The sequence below is a fragment of the Eptesicus fuscus genome, chromosome 6 (genome assembly GCF_027574615.1).
Source record: "Eptesicus fuscus isolate TK198812 chromosome 6, DD_ASM_mEF_20220401, whole genome shotgun sequence".
NCBI lineage: Eukaryota > Metazoa > Chordata > Mammalia > Chiroptera > Vespertilionidae > Eptesicus > Eptesicus fuscus.
In genome coordinates, this window is record NC_072478.1 from 48,341,847 (window position 1) to 48,359,380 (window position 17,534).

The 17,534-nt window shown below is 41.9% G+C and overlaps 1 protein-coding gene across 1 annotated transcript in view; it reads left to right on the forward strand.

Moving 5' to 3' along the window:
* Window positions 1–9,608: 9,608 nt before the first annotated feature.
* Window positions 9,609–17,534, forward strand: part of CPE (carboxypeptidase E) — an 87,140-nt gene continuing 79,214 nt past the window's right edge. The window contains exon 1 of the mRNA XM_008144281.3: window positions 9,609–10,130. Within this exon, the coding sequence (XP_008142503.2) occupies window positions 9,824–10,130 (307 nt within the window). The 5' untranslated portion in view covers window positions 9,609–9,823. The remainder of the gene's footprint in view (window positions 10,131–17,534) is intronic.

The following is a 17,534-nucleotide window of genomic DNA, read 5'->3' on the forward strand; positions in this document are numbered from 1 at the left end:
GCAATTGGACATCCCTCTCACGATCCAGGACTGCTGGCTTCCAACTGCTCACCTGCCTGCCTTCCTGATTGCCCCTAACCGCTTCTATCTGCCAGCTGGATCACCCCTAACCACTCCCCTGCCAGCCTGATTGATGCCTAACTGCTCCCCTGCCAGCCTGTTTGCCCCTAACTTCCCTCCCCTTCACGCCTGGTCACCCCTAACTGCCCTCTCCTACAGGTCTGGTCCCCCCAACTGCTCTCCCCTGCAGGCCTGGGTCCCCCCCAATTTCCCTTCCCTGCAGGCCCGGTCAGCCCCAACTTCCCTCCTCTGCCAGCCTGGTCATCCCTAACTGCCCTCCACTGCAGGCTTGATCACCCCAACTGCCCTCCCTTGCAGGCCTGGTCCCTCCCAACTGCCCTCTCCTGCTGGCCTTATTGCTCACAACTGGCCTCCACTGCAGGCCTGGTCCCTCCAAACTGCCCTCTCCTGCTGGCCATCTTGGGGTGGCCATCTTGTGTCCACATGGGGCAGCCATCTTTGACCACATGGGGCAGCCATCTTGTGTGTTGGAGGGATGGTCAATCTGCATAGGATAGAGGCCTGGTGCATGGGTGGGGGCCGGCTCGTTTGCCTGAAAGGTGTCCTGGATCAGGGTGACTGTTCCCTTGGGGTGTGGGGTGGCCTGGGCAAGGGGCCTGTGGTGGTTTGCAGGCTGGCCACGCCCCCTGGTGACCCAAGTGGAGGCCCCGGTATCTGGGGTTTATTTACCTTCTATAATTGAAACTTTGTAGCCTGGCGCGGAGCCAAGCCTTCTGCTTACTCTGTGGCAGCAGCCATTTGTGTGGAACTTATTTGTCTTCTATAATTGAAACTTTGTAGCCTTAAGCAGAGGCCTGGGCCAGCCAGAGTGTGCAGAAAGCTTGGCTTCCTCCATTGCGGGGGGCAACCCTAGCCTCCTGCTCTTTCCAGCTCCGTGGCTGCTGCCATTTCTGTTTGGATTTATATATCTTCTATAATTGAAAATTTGTAGTGTTGAGTGGAGGCCTAGGCCGGCAAGGGCAGGTGGAAAGCTTGGCTTCCTCCATTGCCGGGGAAACCCAAGCCTCCCTCCTGCTCTCTGTGGCCGTAGCCATCTTGGTTGGGTTTATTTGCATATCCATTCCTGATTGGCTGGTGGGCGTAACAGAGTGATGTCTAATTTGCATATTACTCTTTTATTAGATAGGATAATGAAAGATTAGTTTATTACTGTGCACATGTGTGTAATATTTAGAGTTATCACCATAGATTTCTGTGCAACTTAACTCACATTATAAATAAAGGTCTTATTAATTTACAAGTTTTTAAAATTTATAAGTTGGCCAGTATCTCATAGCTAAAGAGAAAACCAATCATCCTTTGTGACATTTGATGAGAGTGTGGCATTTGATTTTCATTTGGTAACTTTATTCCCAAACATGGGTGTATCAGTTAGTGGAAAAATTAAGCCCTATAAAGCAATACATTCCCCTAGTAGGGCCTAGCACAGCATTTTATAAATTATTATATTATCTTTTTTTATCCCATTTTTGGAATCTTGTTTTTAAATAGCAGAGTATATAATTTTAAGTTAAATCTGATGAACACCACCACCACATTTTATAGTTGTTAGAGACATCACATTTTATAGTTGATAAAGGTACAGGACTAATAATTTCTTCACAGATGGGAAGAGGACATAAAAATTCAATTCACTGTTGACTCCTAGTAACATAGTAAGATGTTCAATTTATAGTATGTTTTCATAAAACAGAATTAGCTCATATCCAAAAAAACTAGATGAAGTAATTCTAAAACATATCTTTGAGTTAATTCTCTTTGACCCCATGTATGCTTGCTTTGGAATGTAACCTCTGTGAATTCTCTGTAAAATGTGCAAATAAAATGGAGTCATTGTAAGAATGAAGTTAGAAACAGCAAGCGAAATACTCTGTAAATGCTGAAATATTTTATAAATGTTATGTTTTATTTTATTTTTTTGTGTATATTGAATAAGATATAGAGATTCCTCAATTTGATTTAGGACTACTCATTTATAAGGAAGGAAAATTTCCCAGACTTACCACACCAAAGTAGATGAAATTTATAGTTCCTAAAGCTCTTGAATAGAGATATTACTGATTTACAAATGCCTTTCTTCTCTTCTTCTTCTTATTTTTTCTTCTTCCTTTCTCTCTCTGTCTCTTTGTCCTCCCCCTCCCCTGCTGGCCCTATCTTCTTCTCTTACACAAATCCTACCCTGAAATAGAATCCATTAAATCACTCATGAGAAGACAAAAGTAGTCCCCTAAGCTGAGACTAACCCACTAATACTCTACTGTGCAGCTACCATGGGTATTTTACTAGAATCTTTATGTTTAGACTTTAAAACATCCTTGTTTGAAAGACACTACAGATGCAGGTGTTTTCTCAAGGATGCTTACCCTGCTGATTATATCTAGAGGTTGATTTTAGTTCAAGTTGTTGTTACAATAAGAGCCTAAGGAGGCAGGTGAACAGGGCTGCTTAGTTCCTATAGCCAAGCAGTCCCTTAGCCTCTCTTTCACAGAAACGTGTGTCAGGGTAATCATTCATCCATTGTTCAAGGTCTGCTGGTCAGTCCTGGAACCTCCTGGCCCCTCATCAACTGAGTAGTATATTGGATTCTGCCCTCTCCCAAGTTACATATCTCTGGATGCAGGACCCTGTAATGCTGGTGGTCTTGATCCAGCATCTAGAAGGGTTCAGGAATCTGAAGAAGTGCTGTAAACTAAATAAGAATCCAGAGATGAAACATAATTTTGGAAGACATTTGGGGGCCAGAGGAGCTTGGCTGAAGAAACCAAGTTTTCTCTTATCTCAGGACCCATTGCTTTTTATTAGCACAAATTGTCCTAAGGCAAGGTAGATATACACTTCAAAAGATAGGGTTTGGTACACAGAATCCATTGTCAGATTGGAGAATTTGCCTACGGCTGTTCAGATGTTTGGCCAGGAGGAGGCAATAACATGTAGATTAAGATGCCCTCAGCTGTCTGGCAGAAGCAATCATTTTATGCATCCTTTTCAGGTTTGGTGAAATGCCCTCAGCCATCTCCAGATGATTCAGCCCTGCTGACATGCTGGAATTGGCTTCCGGCAACCCTGGAGAAAATCAAGCAACCAAGTGTGGCACAAACCAAGCCATCTTCATTAACTTGGAGCAAATCTCCATATGAGTTACTTTTCAACAAAATGGCCAAATTAAGTGTTGTGTTTAGGGTTTAGGAGAATCCTGGTTTAACTTCAAAGACTTTGATCAATCCACACTGAAGTGCACCACAGTGATAATTATGTAATGGTACTATGTTAAACTCATAGTTATTGATGAATAGTGCTTGAGCATCCTCTTGATGAACATATTGTGTTTCTCTTTCTTTCCTTTTTTTTTGGTAAATAATTATGAGATTGACCACTTACCCACCTCTAGGATGATTTTAGCTGTCATTCCTTCAATGGGATTGGGATTGTTGTCATTCACAAAGCTTCTTTGATGTTAAGGGTGCAGTCTTGGTAATGAGTAAGAGATTTGTTGCTTGTTTTTTTTCTCTCGATATATGACTCATTTAAAAAATTTTTACTTTTCTATTACAGTTGACATTCAATATTATTTTATATTAGTTTCAGGTATACAGCATAGTGGTTAGACAATTATATAATTTACAAAATGATCTCCCAATAATTCTCATACTCACCTGGCACTATACATAGCTATTACAATATTACTGACTATATTGTATATGTTGTACTTTATATCCTCTATTGACTATTTTGTGTACATATATCATTAATTAACCTCAATTTTGACCTCATCAGGACCTTGGTCAATCTATCAAGAAGCAGAGAGGCTTCCAAAGTGTTGATCAAATCAGGAGACTCTTTATTTTTTTTATTTTTTATAATATATTTTATTGATTTTTTACAGAGAGGAAGAGAGAGGGATAGAGAGTTAGAAACATCGATGAGAGAGAAACATCGATCAGCTGCCTCCTGCACACCCCCTACTGGGGATGTGCCCGCAACCAAGGTACATGGCCTTGACCGGAATCGAACCTGGGACCTTTCAGTCTGCAGGCCAACGCTCTATCCACTGAGCCAAACCGGTTTCGGCAGCAGGAGACTCTTTAACACATATGTGTGGACACAACATGTTTACATACATTTATAAATTTGTAACCAGGGAAATGTGCAGGTTTTACATATAAAAGACTGTTTTACCTTGATGTCTTGTATGTTGTATAAAACAAAGAGGTGAACAGCTTTCTTTCTTGGATACTTGAGATTTAAAAAGGTACAAGAAATATCAGACTAGAAAAGTAACATAATAGGTAAGGTATGGTTATTGTTTATAATGAAAAATTCCCGTACTTCTGTGTACATCTACATAATACTTAATATTCCTGAGCACCATAAATTATTAGCATTTTGCATCATAAAGTTGTAATGCATTGTTTGTGTTGGTCAGCTTCCAACAGCTGAAGGGAAAACCAATCATTCACTGAAGTGTTTATTTAATGGAAATTGGCTATTTGATTTTCATTTCAGTAATTTCATTTGTAAAGGTAAGAGCATAATAGAAAAATCCAGTTTTCTCTTCTGAATATTATATCAGTGTCATGGTAGATTTAAAATTATAGTATGGACCAAAAGAATGTAGACAGAAATAAGAAGTACATTGAATAATTACACAGATAAAATAAGAAACTTGGCAAGTGACTTATGTGACATGCAAAGCAGCTTGGCAAATGTGGTTGATGAGTGAAGAGGAAACTGGTTGTCAGGTTACGTCAGGAAAGGGATCTGCAGGAGACTGTGGGAGCAGAGGAGCTTGTTAAATAAGCAGAGTATTAAAACCATTGGGAAATTCTGAGTGCCATGGTTAGAAGGAAGCTGCAAGCAGATTTTACTAATTCATTCATTTATCTGTAGACACAATGAGCACCTCTGACTGTGCCTCTCACTGTGCTAGGCGGTCTCTGTCTCTAGTGGGATGGGATGGATATAAGATTCTGAATCTTGGGAGCTCTGAACATGGAGCAGAGAGGTAACAATTGAAACCATGAGTCAGAGTATGAAGATGGAGCAGAATAAAAGGCCAAGAGTGAGCCCCGAGGAAGCTCCAAAAAGGTCAACGAGTGTTAAGTATTACTAGACGAGTAGAACTTATAGAGTAAAAGTTGAGTAAAAGTTGAATGAGAGGTGAGAAAGTTGAGATGTTTGGATGATAAATTAATGGGGAAAGTGAATTCAAGTGAGAATTTCTTTTTTGTTTTGTTTTTCAAGAGGAGAGAATTGTGCAAAGGGGGAAATGCAAGAAGAGAAAGAGGACCTTAAAGAATAGGAGAGAGTAAGATTGCCTGGTGAAGAGGAGCATAGAAACAGGGTCTAGGGAATAAAGTTGGTTTTGGGAGGAGGAAAGATAGCTTAGGAGGTAAGGATCATCTATACTAATAAAAGCCTAGGTGGCCCTCGTGCCCTTACGTGACATCATCACAAGATGGCCATCCCCACGTCATCACAAGATGGCCACCACAAGATGGCTACAACAAGATGGCTGGCAGGGGAGGGCAGTTGGGGGCAACTGGGCCAGCAGGGGAGCAGTCAGCATCAATTGGGCCAGCAGGGGAGTGGTTGGGGGCAATCAGGCTGGCAGGCAAGTGAGTGGTCCCAGATTGGAGAGGGTGCAGGCTGGGCTGAGGGACAACACCCCCCCCCCCCCCCCCCCCATGCATGAATTTCGTGCACCGGCCTCTAGTGTAGACATAAATATGGTTGTAGTTTAGAGGATGGTGGTGCAGGAATTGGAAGTAATAGCTTGAGAGATAGAATGAAGTTGGGAAAGAAGCAGGAGGAGCTGCAAGAAGCAAGATTTCCTAAGGAAGAGGGTCACAGCTCTGGTTCTGATCCACTGAATGATAGACATCACAGGACGGTGGATAATGTAATCAAGGTGAATGATGGGAAGGTGGTCTTAACCAGTGATGGAGAGGAGTAATCTCCAGGGGAGGATGTTGGCACAGTCCAGGCAAGAAATAGCTGGTTAGTAACTGAAGATAAAGCAGAAGGAATCATTTTAAAAAATAAGAATATAATAGCAAGATTTGTCAGCTGTCCAATACAGTTGTCACTAGTCATGTGTGGCTACTAGCACTTGACATATGGCTAATCTGAATTGCACTGATATGCTATGATGTAAATTATGCAACAGATTTTAAAGACAACATGAAAAAATATTCCAGTAATACATTTTATATTGATTACAAGTTAAAATGATAATATTTGAGATATTTGGAGTTAAACAAAATTTATTATCAAAATTAATTTCACCTTTTCCTTTTTCCTTTTTAAACATAGCTTCTAGAAAATGTACAATTACATATATGGCTCATATTATATTTTTGTTGGGAAGTATGGTTGGAAGGTCAGTAAGACTGGGGTGGCCACTAGGATACAGAGTATTGGTACAGGGTAGAGCTGTAGAAAAACAATGATAAACCCTTTGTACCACATTTAATTTGAGTTGGTAATCAGAAATGCAGGCAGTGATACTTGTCAATGAAGTGCTGCCCAGCTGATTCAAGCAGCAGGCTCAGAATGCATTTCGTTGTTACCTGTCTGCTATGGTAAATATCTACCCTCTAAGTGGTACAACTGGAACAGGTAGTGGGTTGGTTAATGGAAACAAAACAAAACAAAACAGTGAAAGAAGAGATTATAAGCTGGTGTGGCTCAGTGCTTGGGCATCGACCTATGAACCAGGAGGTCACCGTTTGATTCTCTGTCAGGGCACAGGCCCGGGTTGTGGGTTCGATCCCCAGAAAGGGAGTGCAAGAGGCAGCCGATGAATGATTCTTTTTTATCATTGATGTTTCTATATCTCTTTCCCTCTCCCTTCCTCTCTGAAATCAATAAAAATATATTTGAAAAAACATAACGTGTCCAAGCACAATTTTAATAATTTCTTTTAACTTAAAACATAAGCATATACTCATCCATTGGTTGGTTGCTGGTTGTAGCAACATGGCCTTTTTAAAAAATCATAATGCATTTTCTATCATTATCAGTTTTAGTTTCTTCAAATTAGAGGGGCAAGTTTTTTTTAAAAAATAAAATATATATATATATATTTTATTTCAGAGAGGAAGGTAGAGGGAGAGAGAGGTAGAAACATCAGTGATGTGCTGCCTCTTGCACGCCTCCTACTGGGGATTGAGCCTTCAACCCCGGCATGTGTCCTGACTGGGAATCAAACCGTGACCTCCTGGTTCATATGTTGATGCTCAACCACTGAGCAAGACAGGCCGGGCCAAAGGACAGGTTTTTTAACCAACCTAAGAACAGAATCTAGAGAGACTTTGATGAGTTTTTCTCAGCCTTTCACTGTTTTCTCATCTATACCTAATTCGATTTTAAATATTAAAGTGTTTCCAAAAGCATTCAACTTTTTTTCCACCCTTGTATTTATCAGTTTACCTAAGTTTTTATTACACAGGTACAAGTAAAAGTGGTATGAACATTTTGGTGACATGCCTGACTGACCCTTGGTATGTATACAATGCAGTGATGAGAGAAAAGAAAGAAATGAGAGAGCCGCCCCAGCCCTGGTCAGGTACATGGGCATCCGTCAGTGCACTTCAGAGTGTGAACGGGGGTTGGCTAAGAGAATTTCTTCAGTGCTAGCAAGGAATGACAGGCACTGGTGTTTGGAGTTCAGAAGGCAGGAGGAAGGATTCTGAAGCGGCAATGCCTGGACCGGCACTGCAGTGGGCAGTAAGAGGGTACAGTGATTGGGGAGTTTGTCCCAACAAGGAGTGAAAGGACACAGAAGGCTTCCATCTATTGACCACTCCCTTCTCTTGTGCCCACCCCCTGCAGGCACTATTTCATGGAATGCTCAGTGTCCCTCATTTCCAGATGAAGTTATTGAGCAATCTCTGAAAACAATAGAGCTTGGATTAGAACGTTGTTCTGTTAAAGTTGAGATGTGAGAGAAAATAGAAAACACACCCTTTGTTTAAAGAGACAGCTGAAGGGCAGCACAGGACTTCAATGAATAATATGTTGTTTACGTGTGTACTTACTAGTTGATGCGGCCCCCCGAGCCACAAACGAGTGTGGTGACCTTAAACAGCTAACATGAAAAGCTTAGCCTTCCAATTTCTGAAGTTATTGGTTTTTAGCTACTCTGTTTTCTTTTTGTAGGTTTCCAAGGTTGCTCTTTTGGGCTTGATTTTAGAAGCATAATTATAACTCTGGTTCAAACTTCTGGACCATGTAATCAAACACAGGCTAGTCATGGCGGAAAACACACAGCTCTTAGCTCTGCCTGCATTGACAAGGAACATGGTTGGATCCAAATTCAACTGAGTGGCATGTCTTTGTAGTGGCAGCTTTCCCCAAAATACCCCCAAAGAAGATCCATGCAGCTGCGGGAAATGGAGACAGTCAGTGGGGATGGGAGCCAGCCTCTATAGCAGCATTAAAAAAAAAAAATAAAAATCCAATGAAATCATTTAAATATCTGGATCCTATTCCAAGAGAAAAGTTTTGTTTTTTTGTTTTTTTCCTGCCTGGTGGAACTACCAATGCGTTATTTATTTGTTTAGATTTGTGCTGTTCTTGAATCCAAATGGCACCTCAGCAAAATGACATCTGCTCCAGAGTTACTCCAGGAGCATCAATCCCCTCTAAAGGCTGGGTATTAAAGCTGTGAATGAATTTATATTTTTATAGTAACTTTGAGAGGGGAATGGAGATATTATCTCTCATGATCAGAGTTTTCTTTCTATAATAGGATTTAATCTCTTTCTTTTTTCTTTTTTTTTTTTTCTTGGAAGAAGGTTCTCCAGCCCTAATCAAGCTTCAGCTGACTGTGGTCCTGGCCAACATCTTGGTTACAACCCGGTAAGAGACTCTGAACCACCCAGATAAGCTGTTCCTGAAAGACTTAATACCAAACTAAATCCTTTGTCTATCGCACCCCCAGACTTGTACTTTATATATATATATGTTCTGGAAGAATCCAGGAACGTGCGTAAATACAATGAACAACAGTATCTGCAAACGGATAGAATGATTTTTTTAAAAAAAATTCTGTTAACCCTCCAAGTTAAAGTGTTCAGTTTGCCAGCCAGATCTTGTAATAAATGCAAACCCACCCCTTGGGTTTGTGTTTGAACTATCAATACAGTTATTAACGATGCACCATGAGGTGAAGGCCAGTGGTTGTCAATATTTCCCTTTTCTTTCTTTCTTTTTTTTTTTTCTGGAATATTCTCTACTTCTTGGTGCATCAAGATGGAAACCCAGGTCGGCTTGGACTAGATGTCACTTTAGAGGGCTCCACTCACAACCCAGGAGTATTTCCTCCACGCGCCAGGTCTTGGATTTCCCCACGATGGCCGTGTCCCCAAACCCCGTCCTCAGCTGTCATTCCACCTGGGTCGTCCCCGGAGCCATCTGGCTTCTGACGTGGTTCTGAGCCCACAGATAGCGCAGGCGGCCGCGCAGATTAGCATCCTCGGGCGGGCGGCCCCTCCTGCAGTGGTTTCTCCTGCGGCTCCCCCGGCTCGGCGGCCGGTAGTGCAGCCCGCCCCGCGGCTGCGCCCCTCTCCTCTGGGTGGCCCCCGCGCGCGGGCGGACACTCAGTCCACCCGGGAAGGTGAGCCGCCAGGAGGCTGCTGCGGAACCCGCCGACCTCCCGCAGCGCCCGCCAGCCCGGACCCGGGCGAGCAGACAAAAGAGGCCGCCAGCGCAGGGAGGCAGGGGCTGCCGAGGGGACGCGATGGCCGGGCGAGGAGGCCGGGCGATGCTGGCGCTGTGCGCGGCGCTGGCCGCCGGCGGGTGGCTGCTGGGCGCCGAAGCCCTGGAGCCCGGGGCGTCCGCGGCGGGCATGCGGCGGCGCCGGCGGCTGCAGCAGGAAGACGGCATCTCCTTCGAGTACCACCGCTACCCCGAGCTGCGCGAGGCGCTGGTGTCCGTGTGGCTGCAGTGCACCGCCATCAGCAGGATCTACACGGTGGGGCGCAGCTTCGAGGGCCGGGAGCTGCTGGTCATCGAGCTGTCCGACAACCCTGGGGTCCATGAGCCCGGTGAGCGCGCCCATCCCTGGAGGAGAGCGGCAGACGGTCGCACTGGTGGCGGTTGGGGGGCAGGAGGGAAAGGTGGGCCCTGGGGTGGCCTGTGGAAAGGGGCGTCTTGGCGCGGAAGGTGGGAATTAGGGGGGCGGATGGAGATGGGGATGAACCTGACCTAGAGCGCTGTGGCTTGCTGGGTTCCAGTCTCTGCTGTCCTCCGTCCCTTCCCAGCCCCCAAACCCTCCCCCAGCAGTTAGGCCACCTTTGGGGGAGCTTAGGCCGGAGAGGGTAGGAGCACGGGCTCGCCAACCCAGCGGCCACTCTCCCGTTGCTGTATCCAAGACCCGAGGGGATAACGGAATCCTTGCAGACAGGTGTAGAAAGCTAAGGTGCAGAAGGCAGGGACTTAGAGAAAAGAGGAAGAGTCGTTTATAGGTATTTCCTAATCTCCAGAGGGCCAGCTTTATGGGATTCCGCAGGCTCTCCGTACCCTTCTCTGCCTCTACGTGTGTATTACGCACAGGGGCACTGTGGATGCTCGCGGAATGTAAAGGATATTGGCAACATTGGGTGGTGGTGTGTGCAGACCCGGAGGCCTCCTCCCAGGATGGGAAAGTGGCCTTGACAGGCATTCGGATTTTGAAACTGGACTCGACCTTTCTCAGAAAAAAGAAATATTTCCATTTCCCCCGCCCCTGCTTTTGACACTTGGCAGAAGTGGTTGGTGACCAGGTTTTTATTTCAGATGTTGTTCCCTTATACCTATCTTATGCATGTCCATCCAGAGTATTTTAAGGCACGTTTTAATTTATGTTAAATGTGATTTATTTAGTATTTATTAGAGGTACTTAAAACAGTGTTCTTGGGGCTTTTTTTCATGTTTCTACTCTTAAGAGTTATAATAAGGCCTGGTTTTCTGATAGTAAAGGAACTATTAATTAATCTTGGCAGATTTTTCAAGGAGATTATATGAAAGCTCACATTCACTTTTGTTGGCTTGTTTCAAGTGTAGCAGTAAAAATCTGTCATAATATTACTGTTAGAATGCAATATGCTTTTGAAAATGAAAACAATACTTATTTTGCTTGAATATCTGGAATGGATGATTTGACAAGATTTGTAAATTTCTCTTTCAGATTGCAAGCTCTGTGAGGTAGGGACAGTATCTCCTAGCCCACATCTACACACAGCAGGCACTCAGTGTACAGTATTAAAAAAAAAAAAAAAAGATCAGTCATTTGCTGAATAACACACTATTTAAAAATATGTTCTATTCTTCATAAACACAAAATACACAGATTTAACTGGTTTTACAAAGGCGAACTCAGAAATGTTTTTACATTATAATTTCTTTATGATTTCTTTTTTTATGTATATCTTATTGATTTTTTACAGAGAGGAAGGGAGAAGGATAGAGAGTTAGAAACATCGATGAGAGAGAAACATTGATCAGCTGCCTCCTGCACACCTCCTAAAAGGGATGTGCCCGAAACCAAGGTACATGCCCTTGACCGGAATCGAACCTGGGACCTTTCAGTCTGCAGGCCGACGCTCTATCCACTGAGCCAAACCAGTTAGGGCTATAATATCTTTTTAAATGAAGTGAATTTTAAGTTCATGGAATTACTTATTAGTCGAATACAAAATGTCTAGTCATTTTATTTTTATTTATTTCATTATTTTTTTGAGAGAGAAAAACACTGATGTGAGAGAGACACATTGATTGGTTGCCTCATGCACACGTTCAGACTGGGGCAGAGGATCAAACTTGCAACCCTGTTATGTGCCCTTGACCAGGAATCATTGTATTTTTAAAGGTAGAAACTATTATGAACACTAAGTAATCATGAGGTTAATTTCCCTCCCACCCACCCCAGTTTTAAGAGGAGATAAGTAAGCTAGAAATCTTTGGGGAACTAGTGTTTAATAAACACAGTTCAACTGAGTAAATTTGAAAGGTCTTATTGGCTTTATCCAACAATTTATGAATTGGACAGCAGAGAGAAAGGAGCTCTGAGGAGCTGTACAAAATGAAGACTTCCCACAGAAGGAAGCGGGAACAGGGAAGTTATAGGCAAAAAAGGCGAGTTGGTTATTGCAAAGTTACTTTCCTTTAAGGGTTGGCAAGGGCTTATCAGGCAGTTGACCTAACTGGTGCTGATCAGTCAGGTGATTCCAGATTGACTGGTTTAAGATTCTATTTCTGAGAGAGCTGAAACTGTAGTTGTCTTGGTTTGCTGACATGAGGCTTAGCATAAGTGACTCCATTTTGGGCCTGTTGTATTATTTTTAACACTAGCAAATGGAGAGGTCTGATTAGTATATACGTTTGATAGTACTGGTATGCATTAACTTTTTTAGAAGGTTTTGGAGAAATGAAATTGTTCATTCTTAGATGGCCTTCAAATTCCTTTCAGATGAAGATATTTCAAGAAACGAGAAAGGAATACCCATACTTATTCTGAGGTAGAAATAGATGCTTTCCGTTTTTTTGAGCACCAGCACATTCTAGGTGGACCAGTTTCTATGGGATGTGCAGTGATACACAAGCTAGTCCTTGCCCTTTGGGGAACAGGGAATCAGGAGTTTTAAGGACAGTAGAAAGGTATGTAGGGCTGCAAGAACTACATGGTGTGGAAGGACTGGGTAAAGGAGAACAGAGACATTCGGTCAGGGGGATCTTGTCATTGAAAAGTGGATGACAAGAAAGTAGGAAATATATTTATAGAACGCTGACTATTGAAATTTACCAATTCCAGTGTGGTTCGTGTAGGATCCATGTTTTAAGTGCCCCCTGCTTTTGAAAGAGAGCAACTGCCTTAACTATTTTCACCTTATCAGTGCTGTTTTAACATGTGATTAAGCTAGTAGGAAGTGATATGTAGCTTGACAAATTCGTTTACTAGACTAAAACTTGATGAAGTTGCCCATATTCATTTTACCTTCCCAGTAAGAGAGAGGTATCAAGTTTGCTACTTTTCTTAATCTAAATTCTTTTTCTGGATTAAAAAATGTAGCTAATGTGTCAGGGTTTAGTTACCATAATAGAAAAACTCTCCCAAAACAAAACAGCATATTCGCCTAAAGCCCTTCCCTGCGGCAGAACTGGCAAGTGAGAGGTTTACTTGGTGAGATCAGTGGATGTGGACAGAAGGTGTTTGTTGATACCACCAGCTCTTGCTGAGCAGAAAGAAGTGCTCATCACCCTTGTTTGGTACCAGGCGGTGGTCCGAGCTTGAACTTATCTCTTGAGAAAGATTCATTCTCTCAGATATTCTACATGAGAATCATCAAAGGGGAAAGAAAATTCCATTTTGAATTGATCCGTGAGGATTCTCTGTACTTATTCTGTGATGACACCATGGGAATCAGCTTGATTCTTGACTAGCTGAATGTTGGGTCTTTGTTTTCATTTTGTATCACGTTGGAGGCCGGCAAGAATCTATTGGAGAAGGGTTGTGGGTATCAGCCATCCTCAGAAGAACTGCAAGTGGTCTTTGACACCAGTCTCATCTCCTCACATATGGTGACTCCGGACCCCAGATGTGGGACTGGGATGAAGACTAGGCTAAGATCGAGTCTTTGCTGTCAGACTGCCTCTTGGCTGATTCTGGGTACTCAGATGTGTTCCGTTAGATATGATACCTGCCAGGCCTCATCATGTTCCCCATTTTTCTTTATATTTTATACTTTTAAAATATTTCTACCCATAGGGACTTATGTGCTCAAACCCAAACATTTGCTCTCCCAGGCAGGCATGTTCGTCATTGCAATACTCATAACAAAAACCTTTTTTTCATTTATGTCAAAGCAATGGAATCCATGTTCCCAGACCTCTCCTCCCAGAGTTAAACATGAGTTAAGATTAATGTGTTTAAGCCTCTAATTCTTTTACTTGTAGTTTAAGATTGTTCCTGGGGAGTAAGTCTTATTTATAACTAAAATGCTATCTTAGGAACATTCTTTAGAGCATAGATGTTTCCCTCTCAAAGACTGGAATGATTATTTTGGACCTATTCCTCCCAAAATCTGTTAAAATTTAAAGTGTATGAAGGCCAGTATGCATTTGCCAAATATTGTGATGGAACATTTAATACTGGCAAAATTTCTATAAAACAAACAAACAAAAAAGAAGTGGGGATTTTGGTTATTTTATATGGCTTCTTTTCATACCAGATCAATATGTATTAGTGGAAAATGATTACAACTGAGTGACAACTTTGTAGTTGGTGCATAGAGATGTTAGAATCTGGAGAAGGATATAGATGTACCATATGTGGTCAAGATTTATTTTTAGACTCGAACGAGTCAGTGCAACTCTTGCCAGAAATAATGTACTTGATTGACTTGTGATTGGCTAACGGAAGAGAGAAAATTGGGTTGGCCCCTAACATTATATCCTATGCTAAGACAAAATAGGCAGCTTTCTATGGAAACTGATTTGAGAGGTGGAAATGGAATCACCTGCCAGCATCCTCCATATTGGCATAGCCTAGGGGTGAAATCCCTGCCTTTACAGTCACTTCCTTTGGGAAAGATATTTTTGACAAATGCAAAAATAGCCCATGTAAGGAGGGACACATAACCCAGCTTTTCTCAAAGTCTATTCAATGGAACATTAGTTCAGCTTGGTTTGATGCTAGCTAAACAAAGATAAATAGGTTTGTGTATTACAGTACTTATCAGAGCCCTTAATATGCCATTATTTGTTTCAGATACCAAGTCAGATGTATACCAGGTGGTGTTTTTTTTCAAGGAGCTTGTCTTGTAATTAGTGTTACACTAGTTTGAGAAACACAGTATTAGTTCATTATCATTCATTACCATATTATGAAGGATTAATGTAGTAATTCTTCAGCAGAGAATATCTTTTACAGAAAAGATATATTACAGAAAATTCTTTATATGTTTTCCTTTTTTTGCCCATAAAGTGACTTATGTAGGGCAAGCTCTTAAGATATGCTTATTGAATTGAGAACATAATTCTGAGGCAATAAGGCCTAGGACAGATAATTTTGACGGGAAAGATTAAAGTAAAAAATGCCATCCAATTCTTTTCTTATTAAGTAGCTTCATGCTTTTAACTTCTCTTTGCCCCTTTTTCTATAAAATACCGATACTTTAAAAACTCATATCTCATAGAGTTGCTGTGAGGCCAAAGTAGTATAGTACATAGGAAAGAATTTACTGAAGTTGCTTGCATATGGTTTTGAAGATGAGCTGATTTGTTACAAATTTTCTTCACTTTCAGTTGGCCTGGGAACCGTGCTCCAGGGTCCTTGCGTTGGTTCAGAGTAGGCCGCCCTGGCTGTGTCATCACAGAGACCTGCTGAGTGCTCACCTGTTACCGTGGTTTATTGCATCAGCCCAGCGGAAGGCCCAAAGGACTTTTACTCCCTCAGCACCGTTTCCTTGTTCACAATTGTTTGCCCTCTATTGGTTTTTAAAAGGAGGGCCATTGCTGCTTTTATGCGGTTTGACATCTTGCTTTGCTTTATTCAATAGGAACAGTGGAAGTCTTCATCATTATTTGATAATGTTCTTATGGTTGTCTCTTCAGGTTATTAAATAAATCTAGGGCAATTCCAGCGGCTACTTTGGCAAACTAACTTATTTTCTTTTCTTTTTAAACTTCTTTTCTTTTTGTTTTTCAAAATATTTTATTGATTTTTTTACAGAGAGGAAGGGAGAGAAATAGAGAGTTAGAAACATCGATGAGAGAGAACCATTGATCAGCTGCCTCCTGCACACCCCCTACTGGGGATGTGCCCCCAACCAAGGTACATGCCCTGGACTGGAATCGAATCTGGGACCCTTCAGTCTGCAGGCCGACGCTCTATCCACTGAGCCAAACTGGTCAGGGCTTAAACTTACTTTCTTAAAGAATGCAGGATGAAACTGCTAGGGACGTGACTAATTTATTCTTTTACGAACAGTGTAAGTGAAAGATAATTGAAACTGTCCTTGTCATCCATCCCTGATTTTCTTACCCCCGCTGGGGTCCTTTTGAGGCAGAATAGTGGAAGCCAGGGAGATCCCTGGGCAGTGGCCCTGTCCGGTAACGCTCTCTTCGTGCTTACACAGTTCTTTGAATAACTATAATGTAAAGGTTTACAGTCTATGCTCTGATGTCAGGGGATCTGAATTCAAATCCTTTTTCTTCCTACTTTTAACTAAATGCTCTTGGACAAGTCACTTAACTTGTAAGTACTGCATTCATCAGCTATGAAATGACAATAATGTGATAATTAAATGAAGTAGTAAATATAAAGTTCTTAATTCAATATGTGTCATCAATTACTATTATCTTTATTATGGCACTTTCCATTTTTGGTCTCAGTGTTCCCTCCAGTAGACTGTGAGGTTCTTGTGGTCAGGGATTGTATTTTGTTCATTTCTTTATCCAAAATGTCTAGTAGCATGCTTAAGACATAGTGGCCACTCAGTGAGTGTTTGTAGAATAAATGAAGTTTCTCAAACAAAATTGTGCATCACAAAACAAAGCTATATTGCAGATCAGTGTTGAATTTAGGTATGCTAGCATGGTAGAAGTTTGAAATAAGAAAGGATAGAAATAATGTTTTTCGTGAGTATATACTGATATTAATGTAATGAATCCAGTTTGCATAATGGAGAGATCCATCAACTGCTTGGGTTTTTAGGTTCAGTGATGTGCTTGCTGTGTTAGTTGTCTGTGTTAACGGCGCTAGTTTGAGGCCTTTTTCCTATTTAGTGAACATCCAAAGTGCCATTGTAGGAGGAGGTGTATTTGAAAGGTAGCCATGGGTCAAACAAGCTCCAATCTGAAACATGTTTAAATGTGCCCTTTCCTTCCCTTCTCGTTAATTACTGAATTGCTGCCAGTCCATTGGGCTGGGAATGTTTCTCTTTCTTTTGAAATTCAGGATATGGTGTTTTGTAAGCAATCCAGCAGTCCGCTCTTTCTAATAAAATGTGGCCTCAGAGAAGAGCCTGTGTGTATTGCCAGTACCTTTTATTATTTCCAAATGATTTATCTACATCTTTTAACTGTCTCCAATTTGTAATCTTTGAAGAATAAGGTGGCTTATGGAAGTATTGATTACGGGGTTGATTCTTAAAAAGAAATGAGGTAATTATGATAGTAAACCCTGGAACAACTTTTTACTGCCAGTACATATTTTGTTTTTGAGAAATCTGTTTACTATGAAATCACTGCTGAGCATGTGAGTTCTAGAATAATAATGTTATCGACCTCTGGTTCCTATACTGAGGCTTTGACAGGCCAAACTCTAAGTATGGACTAGTTTAAGGGTTTTTAAGAGGTTCAGGAGAATGGGTATGGGCAAGTTTGAATTGGAGGCTCTGGGAACTTGGCCATTTATAGTGGGGGGCGTTAGCACTGGATCTTCTTGGACAAAAGGCCTCTGGTGTTCAAGT